This window comes from Ranitomeya imitator, chromosome 3 (genome assembly GCF_032444005.1).
Source record: "Ranitomeya imitator isolate aRanImi1 chromosome 3, aRanImi1.pri, whole genome shotgun sequence".
NCBI classification, from domain to species: Eukaryota; Metazoa; Chordata; class Amphibia; order Anura; family Dendrobatidae; genus Ranitomeya; species Ranitomeya imitator.
In genome coordinates, this window is record NC_091284.1 from 433,693,523 (window position 1) to 433,709,464 (window position 15,942).

Here is a 15,942-nt window from a genome sequence, read left to right on the forward strand (position 1 = left end):
ACCTTACAATATTCTATGCAGTTTGTAAGCTAGGGGGCAGGACACTCAAGGATCAGTGACCTATCAGAAGCCATACTGGCCACAGGTTGTCCTGGAGAACGAGCATATCATTAACCCCCAAAGGTGGTTTGAAGGTTAATGACTGGGCCAATTTTTACAATTCTGACCACTGTCCCTTTTATGAGGTAATAATTCTGGAACGCTTGCATGGATCCCGGTGATTCTGACATTTTCTCGTGACATATTGTACTTCATGTTAGTGGTAAAATTTCTTTAATATGACTTGTGTTTATTTGTGAAAAAAATGGAAATTTGAAGAAAATTTTTAAAATGTTGCAATTTTTCCAGTTTGAATTTTTATGCCCTTAAATAACATCGCTATGTTACACAAAATAATTAAAGGGAACCTGTCACCCCGGTTTTTCAGTAGGAGATAAAAATACCGTTAAATAGGGCCTGAGCTGTGCTTTACAATAGGGTATTTTTTTGTCCCCTGATTCCCCACCTATGCTGCCGAAATACCTTACAAAAGTGGCCTTATTCGCCTGTCAATCAGGCTGGTCAGGTCAGATGGGCGTGGTCACAGTGCTGTTTCTCCCCCACATCTTGCTTATGTTCCCGTTGGTGGCGTAGTGCTTCTCGCATGCGCAAGTGCCGAATGCACTGCACAGCTGTAGAAAGCGCGCGCTCGCCGCTATTCAGCGGTTTCTCGATGGGCGCGGCCATCTTCCTGAGGCCGCGCGTGCGCAGATGGAGTCTCCTGCTTCAGGAAAATGACCGCGGGATGCCGCGCGTGCGCAGATGGACATCGCGGCGGCCATTTTCCTGAGGCCGAGATTCGAATTTTGCCCCAATCAAAATAAATCAATAAAAAAATCAAATCTACGCATATTTGGTATCGCTGCGCTCAGAATCGCCCGATCTATCAACTAAAAAAAAGCATTAACCTGATCGCTAAACAGCGTAGCGAGAAAAAAAATTCCAAACGCCAGAATTGTTTTTTTTTGGTCGCCGCGACATTGCATTAAAATGCAATCACGGGCGATTAAAAGAACGTATCTGCACCAAAATGCTATCATTAAAAACGTCATCTCAGCATGCAAAAAATAAGCCCTCAACCGACCATAGATCATGAAAAATGGAGACGCTACGGGTATCGGAAAATGGCGCAATTTTTTTTTATTTTATTTTTTTTAGCAAAGTTTGGAATTTTTTTTCACCACTTAGGTAAAAAATAACCTAGACATGTTAGGTGTCTATGAACTCATAATGACCTGGAGAATCATAATGGCAGGTCAGTTTTAGCATTTAGTGAACCTAGCAAAAAAAACAAACAAAAAACAAGTGTGGGATTGCACTTTTTTTGCAATTTCACCGCACTTGGAATTTTTTTCCCGTTTTGTAGTACACAACATGCTAAAACCAATGATGTCGTTCAAAAGTACAACTCGTCCCGCAAAAAATAAGCCCTCACATGGCCAAATTGACGGAAAAATAAAAAAGTTATGGCTCTGGGAAGGAGAGGAGTGAAAAACGAACACGGAAAAACGAAAAATCCCAAGGTCATGAAGGGGTTAAAAAAAAAACCCAAACATTTAACTTTTTTTCACAAAAAATTTACTTCAGATCCAATTTGCTTTATTTTCCCAAGGGTAACAGGAGAAATTGGACCCCAAAAGTTATGCAATTTGTCCTGAGTACGCTGATACCCCATATGTGGGGGTAAACCACTGTTTGGGCTCATGGCAGAGCTCGGAAGGGAAGGGGCGCTATTTGACTTTTCAGTGCAAAATTGGCTGGAATTGAGATAGGAAACCATGTCGCATTTGGAGAGCCCCTGATGTGCCTAAACAGTGGAAACACCGAAAAAGTGACCCCATTTTGGAAAGTAGACCCCCTCAGGAATTTTTCTAGATGAGTGGTGAGCACTTTGAACCTCCAAGTGCTTCACAGAAGTTTATAATGTAGAGCTGTGAAAATATAAAAATCATTTTTTTTTTCACAAAAATTCTTTTCTCCACCAATTTTGTATTTTTCCAAGGGTATCTGGAGAAATTGGACCCCAAATGTTGTGCAATTTGTCCTGAGTACGCTTATACCCCATATGTGGGGGTGGGACCACTGTTTGGGTGCATAGTAGAGCTCGGAAGGGAAGGAGCTCCGTTTTGGAATGCAGACTTAGATGGAATGGTCTGCAGGCGTCACGTTGCGTTTGCAGAGCCCCTGATGTACCTAAACAGTAGAAACCCCCCGAAGTGACCCAATATTGGAAACTATACCCCCCCAAGGAACTTATCTAGATGTGTTGAGAACTTTGAACCCCCTAGTGTTTCACTAAAGTTTATAACTTAGAGCCGTGAAAATAAAAAATCTTTTTTTTTCCCCACAAAAATGATTTTTTAGCCCCCAAATTTTTATTTTCCCAAGGTTAATTTGAGAAATTGTACCACAAAAGTTGTCCAATTTCTCCTGAGTATGCTGAAACCCCATATGTGGGGGTAAACCACCGTTTGGGCCAGGGCTGTGGAGTCTGTAAGCCATAGTTGCGACTCCGACTCCTGGATTTTATCAGGTTCCGACTCCGGCTCCGACTCCTTCATTAATGGCCAATTCGTAACAATTTACTGTTGTAAAATACTAACATCGTGCTTATTCAGTTTCTCACCATCATATAAGTAATCAGACCACTTGGTAATACTTTTATTCCTCATGTACTCACAGTTAACTGATGCAAAGTTTGTTGAAAGGATAATACTTCTTACAGTCTTCCTCTTCTGAGTAGCAGCTGAGAGATGCTTGGAAGACTCACACCTAGTAAACATCTAGTCTAGAGGAGGAGCTTTACTACTAAGAATTTGCAACACATTTTCACTTTTAGTTTCATACATTGTAAGTAGGGGGGTTGGGGCAGCATGAGGTTAACCAAGTATAAGATTAGATAAGGGCAGTGGAGAACAGTGACACACAAGAAGTAAAGGTACCTTCACACTGACCAACTTCACAACGATATCGCCAGCGATCCGTGACGTTGCAGCGTCCTGGATAGCGATATCGTTGTGTTTGACACGCAGCAGCGATCTGGATCCTGCTGTGACATCGTTGGTCGGAGAAGAAAGTCCAGAACTTTATTTTGTCGCTGGATCTCCCGCAGACATCGCTGAATCGGCGTGTGTGACGCCGATTCAGCGATGTCTTCACTGGTAAACATCGGGTTACTAAGCGCAGGGCCGCGCTTAGTAACCCGATGTTTACCCTGGTTACTAGTGTAAATGTAAAAAAAAACAAACACTTCATACTTACATTCCGGTGTCTGTCGCGTCCCTCGGCGTTCTGCTTCCCTGCACTGTCAGCGCCGGCCAGCCGTAAAGCAGATTACAGCGGTGACGTCACCGCTGTGCTTTACGGCCAGCCGGCGCTCAGTCAGTGCAGGAAAGCACAGCGACGGGGAACTGACACCTGAATGTAAGTATGTAGTGTTTTTTTTTTTTTTTTACATTAGTACTGGCGGCCCTGCACTTAGTAACCCGATGTTTACCCTGGTTACTAGTGTAAATGTAAAAAAAAACAAACACTTCATACTTACATTCCGGTGTCTGTCGCGTCCCTCGGCGTTCTGCTTCCCTGCACTGTCAGCGCCGGCCAGCCGTAAAGCAGATTACAGCGGTGACGTCACCGCTGTGCTTTACGGCCAGCCGGCGCTCAGTCAGTGCAGGAAAGCACAGCGACGGGGAACTGACACCTGAATGTAAGTATGTAGTGTTTTTTTTTTTTTTTTACATTAGTACTGGCGGCCCTGCACTTAGTAACCCGATGTTTACCCTGGTTACCAGGGGACTTCGCATAGTTGGTCGCTGGAGAGCTGTCTGTGTGACAGCTCTCCAGAGATCACACAGCGACGCTGCAGCAATCGGGATCGTTGTCTAGATCGCTGCAGCGTCGCTAAATGTGACGGTACCTTAAGAAATGTCTCTATCTCCAGCAGAACTGCTTATCACTGTTGTTCATAGTTTGATTGAACATATATATTTGAGTAACATTTATAAAATTCATATGAAAGTTCAATTATGAAATATTAATACATTTTTTTAAGCTGGAGTCGGTACATTTCTACCGACTCCAATCAAAACAGACTCCGACTCCACAGCCCTGGTTTGGGCGCACAGCATAGCTCGGAAGTGAAGCAGCACCTTTTTACTTTTTCAATGCAGAATTGGCTGGAAATGAGATCCGATGCCATGTAGCGTTTGGAGAGCCCCCTAATGTGCCTAAACAGTGGAAAGCCCCAATTCTAACTCCAACCCTAACCACACCCCTAACCTGAACACACCACTAACCATAATCCCAACCCTAACCACAACCCTAATCCCAAGCGTAATCCAAGCCCTAACCCCATCTTTAGCCCCAGCCCTAACTTTAGCCTTAACCCTAATGGAAAGAAATACTTTTTTTTTTTTTAATTTTATTATTTTTTCCCTAGCTAGGGGGGTGATAAAGGGGGGTTTGATTTACGATTTATGGTGGGTTTTTGCAGCAGGTTTTTGTTTGGCAGCTGTCATATGCTAAAAGACGCTTTTTATTGCAAAAAATAGTTTTTGCATCACCACATTTTGAGAGCTATAATTTTTCCATATTTTGGCGCACAGAGTCATATGAGGTCTTACATAGTAACATAGTTAGTAAGGCCGAAAAAAGACATTTGTCCATCCAGTTCAGCCTATATTCCATCATAATAAATCCCCAGATCTTCATCCTTCTACAGAACCTAATAATTGTATGATACAATATTGTTCTGCTCCAGGAACACATCCAGGCCTCTCTTGAACCCCTCGACTGAGTTCGCCATCACCACCTCCTCAGGCAAGCAATTCCAGATTCTCACTGCCCTAAGAGTAAAGAATCCTCTTCTATGTTGGTGGAAAAACCTTCTCTCCTCCAGACGCAAAGAATGCCCCCTTGTGCCCGTCACCTTCCTTGGTATAAACAGATCCTCAGCTAGATATTTGTATTGTCCCCTTATATACTTATACATGGTTATTAGATCGCCCCTCAGTCGTCTTTTTTCTAGACTAAATAATCCTAATTTCGCTAATCTATCTGGGTATTGTAGTTCTCCCATCCCCTTTATTAATTTTGTTGCCCTCCTTTGTACTCTCTCTAGTTCCATTATATCCTTCCTGAGCACCGGTGCCCAAAACTGGACACAGTACTCCATGTGCGGTCTAACTAGGGATTTGTACAGAGGCAGTATAATGCTCTCATCATGTGTATCCAGACCTCTTTTAATGCATCCCATGATCCTGTTTGGCTGCTGCCTGGCACTGGCTGCTCCAGGTAAGTTTATCATTAACTAGTATCCCCAAGTCCTTCTCCCTGTCAGATTTACCCAGTGGTTTCCCATTCAGTGTGTAATGGTGATATTGATTCCTTCTTCCCATGTGTATAACCTTACATTTATCATTGTTAAACCTCATCTGCCACCTTTCAGCCCAAGTTTCCAACTTATCCAGATCCATCTGTAGCAGAATACTATCTTCTCTTGTATTAACTGCTTTACATAGTTTTGTATCATCTGCAAATATCGATATTTTACTGTGTAAACCTTCTACCAGATCATTAATGAATATGTTCAAGAGAACAGGTCCCAATACCGACCCCTGCGGTACCCCACTGGTCACAGCGACCCAGTTAGAGACTATACCATGTATAACCACCCTCTGCTTTCTATCACTAAGCCAGTTACTAACCCATTTACACACATTTTCCCCCAGACCAAGCATTTTCATTTTGTGTGCCAACCTCTTGTGCGGCACGGTATCAAACGCTTTGGAAAAATCGAGATATACCACGTCCAATGACTCACCGTGGTCCAGCCTATAGCTTACCTCTTCATAAAAACTGATTAGATTGGTTTGACAGGAGCGATTTCTCATAAACCCATGCTGATATGGAGTTAAACAGTTATTCTCATTGAGATAATCCAGAATAACATCCCTCAGAAACCCTTCAAATATTTTACCAACAATAGAGGTTAGACTTACTGGCCTATAATTTCCAGGTTCACTTTTAGAGCCCTTTTTGAATATTGGCACCACATTTGCTATGCGCCAGTCCTGCGGAACAGACCCCGTCGCTATAGAGTCCCTAAAAATAAGAAATAATGGTTTATCTATTACATTACTTAGTTCTCATAGTACTCATGGGTGTATGCCATCCGGACCCTGAGATTTATCTATTTTAATCTTATTTAGCCGGTTTCGCACCTCTTCTTGGGTTAGATTGGTGACCCTTAATATAGGGTTTTCATTGTTTTTTGGGATTTCACCTAGCATTTCATTTTCCACCGTGAATACCGTGGAGAAGAAGGTGTTTAATATGTTAGCTTTTTCCTCGTCATCTACAACCATTCTTTCCTCACTATTTTTTAAGGGGCCTACATTTTCAGTTTTTATTCTTTTACTATTGATATAGTTGAAGAACAGTTTGGGATTAGTTTTAGGGTACCGTCACACAGTGCAATTTTGATTGCTACGACGGCACAATTCGTGACGTTCGAGCGATATAGTTACGATATCGCAGTGTCTGACACGCTCCTGCGATCAGGGACCCCGCTGAGAATCGTACGTCGTAGCAGATCGTTTGAAACTTTCTTTCGTCGTCTAGTGTCCCGCTGTGGCGGCATGATCGCATGGTGTAACATATATCGTATACGATGTGCGCATAGTAACCAACGGCTTCTACATCGCACATACGTCATGAAATTATCGCTCCAGCGTCGTAGATTGCAAAGTGTGACAGCAGTCTACGACGCTGGAGCGATATTGTTACGATGCTGGAGCGTCACGGATCGTACCGTCGTAGCGATGAAAATTGCACTGTGTGACGGTACCCTTACTCTCCTTAGCAATGTGCTTCTCTGTTTCCTTTTTGGCAGCTTTAATTAGTTTTTTAGATAAAGTATTTTTCTCCCTATAGTTTTTTAGAGCTTCAATGGTGCCATCCTGCTTTAGTAGTGCAAATGCTTTCTTTTTACTGTTAATTGCCTGTCTTACTACTTTGTTTAGCCACATTGGGTTTTTCCTATTTCTAGTCCTTTTATTCCCACAAGGTATAAACTGCTTACAGTGCCTATTTAGGATCTTCTTAAACATTTTCCATGTATTATCTGTATTCTTATTTCTGAGGATATTGTCCCAGTCTACCAGATTAAGGGCATCTCTAAGCTGGTCAAACTTTGCCTTCCTAAAGTTCAGTGTTTTTGTGACTCCCTGACAAGTCCCCCTAGTGAAAGACAGGTGAAACTGTACAATATTGTGGTCGCTATTTCCTAGATGCCCGACCACCTGCAGATTTGTTATTCTGTCAGGTCTATTAGATAGTATTAGGTCTAAAAGTGCTGCTCCTCTGGTTGGATTCTGCACCAATTGTGGAAAATAATTTTTCTTGGTTATTAGCAGAAACCTGTTGCCTTTATGGGTTTCACAGGTTTCTGTTTCCCAGTTAATATCCGGGTAGTTAAAGTTCCCCATAACCAGGACCTCATTATGGGTTGCAGCTTCATCCATCTGCTTTAGAAGTAGACTTTCCATGGTTTCTGTTATATTTGGGGGTTTGTAACAGACCCCAATGAGAATTTTGTTACCATTTTTCCCTCCATGAATTTCGACCCATATGGACTCGACATCCTCATTCCCTTCGCTAATATCCTCCCTTAAAGTGGACTTTAGACAAGACTTTACATAGAGACAAACCCCTCCTCCTCTCCGATTTTTACGATCCTTTCTAAACAGACTGTAACCCTGCAAGTTAACTGCCCAGTCATAGCTTTCATCTAACCATGTCTCGGTTATTCCCACTATGTCAAAGTTACCTGTAGATATTTCTGCTTCTAGTTCTTCCATCTTGTTTGTCAGGCTTCTGGCGTTTGCGAGCATGCAGTTTAGAGGATTTTGTTTTGTTCCAATCTCCTCGCTGTGGATTGTTTTAGAAATGTTCTTACCTCCCTTCTGAGCATGTTTTCCTGGGTCTTCTTTGTTCAAGTCTAATGTTTTTCTTCCCGTCCCCTCTTCTTCTAGTTTAATGCCCTCCTGATGAGTGTAGCGAGTCTTCTGGCGAATGTGTGTTTCCCAGGTTTGTTGAGGTGTAGTCCGTCTCTGGCGAGGAGTCCATCGTACAAGTAATTCACACCGTGGTCCAGGAATCCGAATCCTTGTTGTCTGCACCATCGTCTTAGCCAGTTGTTCGCATCAAGGATCCTGTTCCATCTCCTGGTTCCATGCCCGTCTACTGGAAGGATAGAAGAAAAAACTACCTGTGCATCCAGTTCCTTTACTTTCTTCCCCAACTCTTCAAAGTCCTTGCAGATTGTCGGTAGGTCCTTCCTTGCCGTGTCATTGGTGCCAACATGTATCAGAAGAAATGGGTGGACGTCCTTGGAGCTGAAGAGCTTTGGTATCCTATCGGTCACATCCTTGATCATCGCACCTGGAAGGCAGCATACTTCTCTTGCAGTTATGTCCGGTCTGCAGATGGCTGCTTCTGTGCCTCTCAGTAGTGAGTCTCCCACCACCACCACTCTTCGTTGCTTCTTGGCTGTACTTTTTGCTGTCACTTGTTGCTGGGTGCCCTTTTCTTTTTTGCTTGCTGGTATTGCTTCATCCTTAGGTGTGCCATCTTCATCCTCTACAAAGATTTGATATCGGTTCTTCAGTTGTGTGGTTGGTGATTTCTCCATGGTCTTCTTGCTGCTTTTGGTCACATGCTTCCACTCATCTGCTTTTGGAGGTTCTCTGACACTTTTTTCACCTTCTGTGACCAGTAGAGATGCTTCTGTTCTGTCTAGGAAGTCTTCATTCTCTTTGAGTTTCAAAGTTGCTATTCTTTCTTCCAGACCTTGCACCTTTTCTTCTAAAAGGGCCACTAGTCTACACTTCTGACAGGTGAAATTGGATTCTTCTTCTGGTCGATCTGTGAACATGTAGCACATGCTGCAGCTCACCATGTAGGTTGTCACATCTGCCATGTTGCTCCTAGATCCTGCTGACTTGCTGTGTGTTTTCCTTCTTGTGTAATCTACTCAGCCAAGCTTTCTTGCAATAATGTCCTACAGGCAAAAATTCCCTGATTTAGTGATGCTTTCCAAGCAGCTGGTCCCGGCTGTACCCAACGATCTTCTTGCTGAGGGAGACTCTTTGCTTTTCCCAGAAGGCACCTGGAATATGCAAATTATCCTCCTCAAGCTTGAATCTTGTTTTTTGCGGGATGAGTTGACGTTTTTTATTGGTACAATTTTCAGGAATTTCTTTTGGGTGGGGTGTTTATACCGTTCCGTGTGTGGTAAAATTGATAAAGCAGTTTAATTCTTCGGCTTAGTACGATTACAGCGATACCTCATTTATATCATTTTTTTTTAATGTTTTGATGCCTTTATATAATAAAACTATTTTATTTTAAAAATTATTTTTGCATCGCTTTTTTTCTGAGTGCTATAACTTTTTATTTTTTTTGCTGATGACGCTGTATGGCAGCTCGTTTTTTGCGGGACAAGATGGTGTTTTCAGCGGTACCATTTATATTTATATCTGTCTTTTTGATCTCGTGTTATTCCACTTTTTGTTCAGCAGTATGATAAGCATTGTTTTGCCTCACATTCTATTTTTTTTTTTTTACGATGTTCACTGAAGGGGTTAACTAGTAGGACAGTTTTATAGGTCGGGTCGTTACGGATGCGGGGATACTAGATATTTTTAATATATATATATATATATATATATATATATATATATATATATATATATATATATATATATATATATATATATATATATATATATATATATATATATATATATATAATATATATATTCTATATCTTTTTCTATGTTGTCCCAGGGCGGGACATCTCTGTATAATGATCTGACACTTTGCCGAGCACTGTGTAGGGCAGGCAGTGTAGGAGGCTTCTCAGCGCCTGCTCTCAGCAGGTACTGACAAGCCATCTCCCGGAAGGACCCTGCAGCTATCTTGGATCCGGGGGCCTGCAGGGAGGAGACCCTCGGAACAACGCAATCACATCGCGTTGTTCTGAGGGTCTCAGGGAAGCACGCAGGGAGGGGGCTCCCTGGGTGATGCTTCCCTATGCCAGCGGAATGCTGCGATCATGTTTGATTGCAGTGTTCCGAGGGTCCGTGACCGCTCCTGGCACATAATGCTGGGTGTCAGCTGTGATAATTAGCGCAGCTGATCGCATATGACGTACTATTCCGTCCATGGGTAGTAAGGCCCAGGTCACATGGACGGAATAGTACGTCCAATACCAGAAAGGGGTTATCTGAAAAATACAAATTAAACAACCACAGGACTGATTTAATCAATCAAGGCATCATTGTAATCAGTATAACAGCGCCAACCTGACAATGTGTGTAGTTTACTGAGCACAGTCCTGCCCACAGGTTCGTTTTAAATACAGTTTTGACTCGGGCCTTAGATGTAGAATCTGTCTCCACTATAATTGTTCCTCCATACAACTGGACATGCGCTTCTGATATTGATGCTCTTTCCTAAGAATAGATTATCAATATCCGCTTGGGAAAAGTCAGATACCTGCCACTGTTAATTTAACACAGTCTGAATTTTGTGTTTTAGGTTGAGAACATGATACATGAAGAAACCACTACTTTTCTGGATAAGATCATTTTAGAGTGATTTTAATCTGAAAAAATAAGCATCTGTAATATAGAATGGCAGCGGGCCCATCTCAAAGTGGGGGAGCTGCAGGCCCTTCTGGATCTCCCACAGTGACAATTCAGTGGAATTCAGGACCTTATGCCGTGGCTGTTTGGGAATGGCAAGATGAATTTACTAAATGGAGGCCATACAGCAGTAAAGTGAGCAACTATATTGAGCAATGTATACAATCGTACCAGCTGCAGAAAAACACCCGTGCTCTTGGTAACAATAGTAGTATTGCACTTGGACAAGCTGATCCAATGCTTGCTCCATATATCATTGACATCGCAATGCTTGCACAGTTTCGTCAAGACACCGGTAAGTGTGCGCATTGTTTTTGTTTTTTTAATTAAATACTTTGAGCATCTTATTGAATAAGCCAGAGTTTTATTAATATAAATCTTTATTTGTGGCACAGTCTTATTTGTTTGCCTTGATATCTGAATCATTATACATTACATTTAAGTGTGCAGTCTCATTAGAAAACTCATTTACATTAGGCAGGTATGTTCCAGCATATCTGCATGCATATAGAGTACATGCCTGGACAAATCTGACACTTAAGATTAATTGCAGAATAGTTTTATTTCAGTTCTCTGATTTCTGCTATGTTGGTGGTTCAGTGGTGTGTATGCACATACAATTTTTTACCCTTCGCCACGACAGCACCCCACATGAGAGAGAGGGATCCGCCCATAGGAACAGGAAACCTACAGAATAAAAGGAGGCGGTCCCCTCTCCTCCTCAGTTTAGGTTTCCTGTTCCTACAGGGACCCGGCTTACCTACAGATGAAGAGGATCCCTGGGCCATGCACCCGCCTGCGCCGGTTTCTGTGGGAACGGCAGGGGCTGCGGTACCAGAAGCAGCGGCGGGGGAGCCCCTGCTTGCAGCCTCCCCCCTCGTCTGGCCAAACATCCACGGTCCGGGTCCGGTCACCGTAGGTCCGGCCGGCACTGTGAGGACGCGCGCGCTGCAGCGGCCGGCTTAATAGCCTCTGGCGGCCGCATGGTGAGTGAGAGCGGCGCGTCTAACCCGGAAGTCGCGGGAGCACTTCCGGGTTGGTCCGGGGAGGCAGGAGAATGGGCGGCAAGTTTAAAAATGCAGCGCTAGCGTCGGGCCGGTGTGTGTGAAATGGCTTCACCGGCCGACGAAGCGCACCTGCCCGCAGTGCAACAGCGCTCTCCCAGCAGGGAGAGAAGCACGAGGAGCAGCACAAAGAGTGGTGGCCGACCTCCAGAGAAGAGTTCTACCACCAAACGAATTCCGCCTCCAGAACCGGTACCTGTCAGCTTCACTGGGTGAGTTTTTGAAAGAGTCTCTTCCTATATGCTGATATATGTTCCTCCTGTATCCTTCCTCTAGACTAAGAAAAGGACACACAAATCTAAGCATAAAGAGTGTGCTTTATGTACGCAGCCCCTCCCGGATGATTATGCCAAAAAACTGTGTGCAGAGTGTATCATGCAAACTCTACGGCAGGAAAATATCATGACTCCCTCAGATGTCAGAGCTATTATCCGAGAAGAGATGCAGGGTTTGGCGCAGACAAGTAGCGCCAGTACCCGTCAGCCTAGCAGGTCCGGTCTCCGGTTAGTTCGGAGTCAGAGGGTGTATGTATTTCTTCAGACGAAGAGGGATCTCAGCCGAGCTCATCCGAGACTGAAGGGGGACTTTGTCTTCCCAACAGTAATGTGGACAATTTAATAAAATCTGTCAGGAGCACGATGGGGTGCCCAGATGGGAAAGAAAAGAAATCAGCACAGGACATAATGTTTGCGGGGTTAGGACAGAAGAAACGTAGGTCCTTCCCCGTCATACAAACCATCAAAGATATTGTCAAAAAGGAGTGGGACAAGCAGAATAGAGGGTTTTTACCATCATCCTCTAAAAGGCGCTATCCCTTCAGTGATGAAGACCTAAACACCTGGTCAAAGGTGCCAAAAGTTGATGCTGCGGTAGCCTCCACAACCAAACAGTCGGTCCTACCAGTGGAGGATTCAGGGGTCCTGACAGACCCGCTGGACCGTAAAGCAGAAGCTTTACTAAAGAGGTCATGGGAAGTCAATACGGGGGCGTTCAGGCCCGCCATATCTAGTGCCTGTACTGCAAGATCTCTACTAGTATGGACGGAGCAATTGGAGGAACAGATTAGAGGCAAAACTTCGAGGGAATCTATCCTGCTGAAATTGCCTCAAATTAAAGAAGCAGTAGCATTCCTAGCTGATGCCTCAGTGGACTCGCTACGTCTTGCAGCCAGGTCAGCCGGCCTAGTCAACACAGCCCGGCGTGCACTCTGGCTAAAGAATTGGAAGGGGGACGCACAAGCTAAAGCAAAACTTTGTGCGATTCCCTGTCAGGGTGAGTTCCTTTTTGGGAAGACGCTGGATGAACTCCTGAATAAAGCAGGTGAAAGGAAGAAAGGCTTCCCTAACCAGTATCTTCCATCCTACAGGAGAGCCTTCAGGAGACGCCCCTTTACTAGGAACAAGCCGCTTGAACAAAGAGAGCGATGGGAGTCGAAGGACCCAAAGCAAAAAGGTGCCTTTTTTAGCGGGTCCCATAATCCGAGACGTAAATACCGCTAACCAGGAAGTAGGCGGCAGATTAAAATTTTTTCTTCCCCAATGGGAACAGATAACATCCAGCCAGTGGATTCTGGACATTGTGCAATACGGCCTTAAATTAGAATTTGATCGAATCCCTTGGGATTCCTTCATAATAACATCTCCAAAAGGTCAGGACCAACAGAGGGCTCTAGAAATAGAGATCCTATCTCTTCTATCTAAGAAAGTCCTGATTGAAGTTCCCCAGGATCAAAAAGGGAAAGGGTTCTACTCCCCTTTATTCCTGATTAATAAACCAGATGGTTCATTTAGAACCATCATAAATCTTAAAAAATTAAATTCTTTCCTGCGTAATCATACCTTCAAAATGGAATCCATTAGTTCTACCATAAAACTCTTATTCCCTAGGTGTGTCATGGCCGGAATAGACTTAAAGGACGCCTATTACCATCTTCCCATACATGCCGAACATCAGCAGTACCTAAGGGTAGCAGTCACCCTGGAGGGAAAGGTTCGTCACTTTCAATATGTTGCAATGCCATTTGGGCTTTCTATGGCTCCCCGCGTCTTCACTAAGGTGATACTAGAAGTGATGGCTCATCTACGCCAACGAGATACCTTGATAATACCCTACCTAGATGACTTTCTAGTGGTAGGAAGCTCTGCACTTCAATGTAAAACTCGTTTATCTAATACGATCTCGTCCCTACAGGAGTTAGGTTGGATCGTCAACTTCGAAAAATCTCGGCTGAATCCAGAAACCGTTCAGACATTTCTAGGAATCCAGCTAGACTCCGTAAGTCAGAAATGCTTTCTTCCTCAGTCAAAGAGGTTGACTATACAATCAAAGGTATCAGACGCAATACGCAAACCCTACATGACACTAAGGAAGGCCATGTCCTTACTGGGGTCATTATCATCATGTATCCCTGCTGTACCTTGGGCACAATTCCATACCCGTCAATTGCAGTACGAAGTATTGTCGGCTCAGGGGAAAGACGGTTATCTAGAAAGTAGAATAACTCTTTCCAGTAATGTCTTAGAATCGCTATCCTGGTGGCTAGACATGGACCACCTATCACGAGGTGTGCCATGGATAATAGACCCGTCTAAAATAATTACCACCGACGCCAGCCCTATTGGGTGGGGAGCACATATGGAAGACAATCTGGCCCAAAATACTTGGGATCAGACAGAATTAATATGTTCCTCCAACTGGAAGGAGTTAAAAGCAATAGAATGTGCCTTATATCATTTTCTTCCGCAGATTCATGGAACAAATGTAAGAATTTACTCAGACAATTCCACCGCAGTGGCATACTTGAACCGTCAGGGTGGTACAAAGTCAGGAAGTCTGATGACCATAGCTGCAAACATCTTTCAGCTGGCAGAGGCTCATCTAACATCCTTAACAGCCCTGCACATCAAAGGTGTAGAGAACATCAGGGCAGACTACCTCAGCAGAAACGAGTTGCGTCAAGGAGAATGGACCTTAAACAAATCCATATTCAGAAGGATAACAGAAGCATGGGGGATACCACAAATCGACCTATTTGCCACAAGAGACAACCGGCAAGTACAAAGGTTCGCTTCCCTGAACACCAGGGATCACCCAGATATGTTGGACTCTCTCCACCATCCTTGGCGGTTCAGACTGGCATATGCCTTTCCTCCAATGTCTCTGATTCCTCTAGTGATCAGAAAGATCAGGAGGGAACAGGCAAGAGTAATCCTCATTGCACCATTCTGGCCGAAAAGACCATGGTTCTCTTGTCTCCAGACCATGTGCCTATGCGATCCTTGGATCCTCCCATCAGACAAGGAGCTGCTGTACCAAGGCCCCTTTTTCCACCCGCAAGTGAAAGGTCTTCACTTGACGGCGTGGAATTTGAGAGGCAACTATTAAGTTCCAGAGGGTTCTCAACAGAACTAGTAAACACCCTCTTATTGAGCAGGAAAAGATCTACCACCCTAATATATAGTAGGGTATGGAATAAATTTTTAGACTTCTACACGGTACCGTTCACTAAGCAAGTTCCACTCACACCTATCCTAGAGTTCTTGCAAAAAGGCCGAGAGTTAGGACTATCTGTAAATACCTTAAGAGTTCAGGTCTCGGCATTAGGAGCCCTATATGGATGCAATATAGCAGCTAATAGGTGGATCTCCAGATTCATAAAATCTTGTGAACGTAGTAAACCGGTCCATATTCCCCGTCTACCTCCGTGGGATTTAAATCTAGTATTAGAGGCCTTAACAAGCTCTCCATTTGAACCATTAGATTCAATACCTTTAAAAATCCTAACATATAAAGTAGCCTTACTAGTAGCCCTAACCTCAGCTAGACGGGTTAGTGACATCCAGGCCCTATCAGTAGACCCACCTTTCTTACTGATATTTCATGATCGGATAGTCCTGAAACCAGACCCCTCATACCTCCCTAAGGTAGCGTCCACCTACCACAGGTCACAAGAAATATTTCTCCCTTCCTTTTTTGATTCACCTGTAACTCCAGAACATCATAAGTTCCACACCTTAGATGTCAGAAGAGCCATCCTGACTTATATAGAAAGGTGTCAGACATGGAGGGAGAGTAGGGCTCTGTTTATCTCCTTTCAGGGCCACAAGAAAGGACATGGGGTCACGAGAGCT

General features: G+C 43.8%; 1 protein-coding gene across 4 annotated transcripts in view; it reads left to right on the forward strand.

Annotated features, from left to right (window-relative positions):
• The window catches only part of DTX2 (deltex E3 ubiquitin ligase 2), a 176,335-nt gene that overhangs the window by 17,238 nt on the left and 143,155 nt on the right, over positions 1-15,942 (forward strand). For all 4 annotated transcript variants that reach the window (XM_069757297.1, XM_069757294.1, XM_069757295.1 and 1 more), the window contains exon 2: positions 10,642-11,043. In XM_069757297.1, coding sequence (XP_069613398.1) covers positions 10,737-11,043 — 307 coding nt within the window. In that variant the 5' untranslated portion in view covers positions 10,642-10,736. The remainder of the gene's footprint in view (positions 1-10,641; positions 11,044-15,942) is intronic.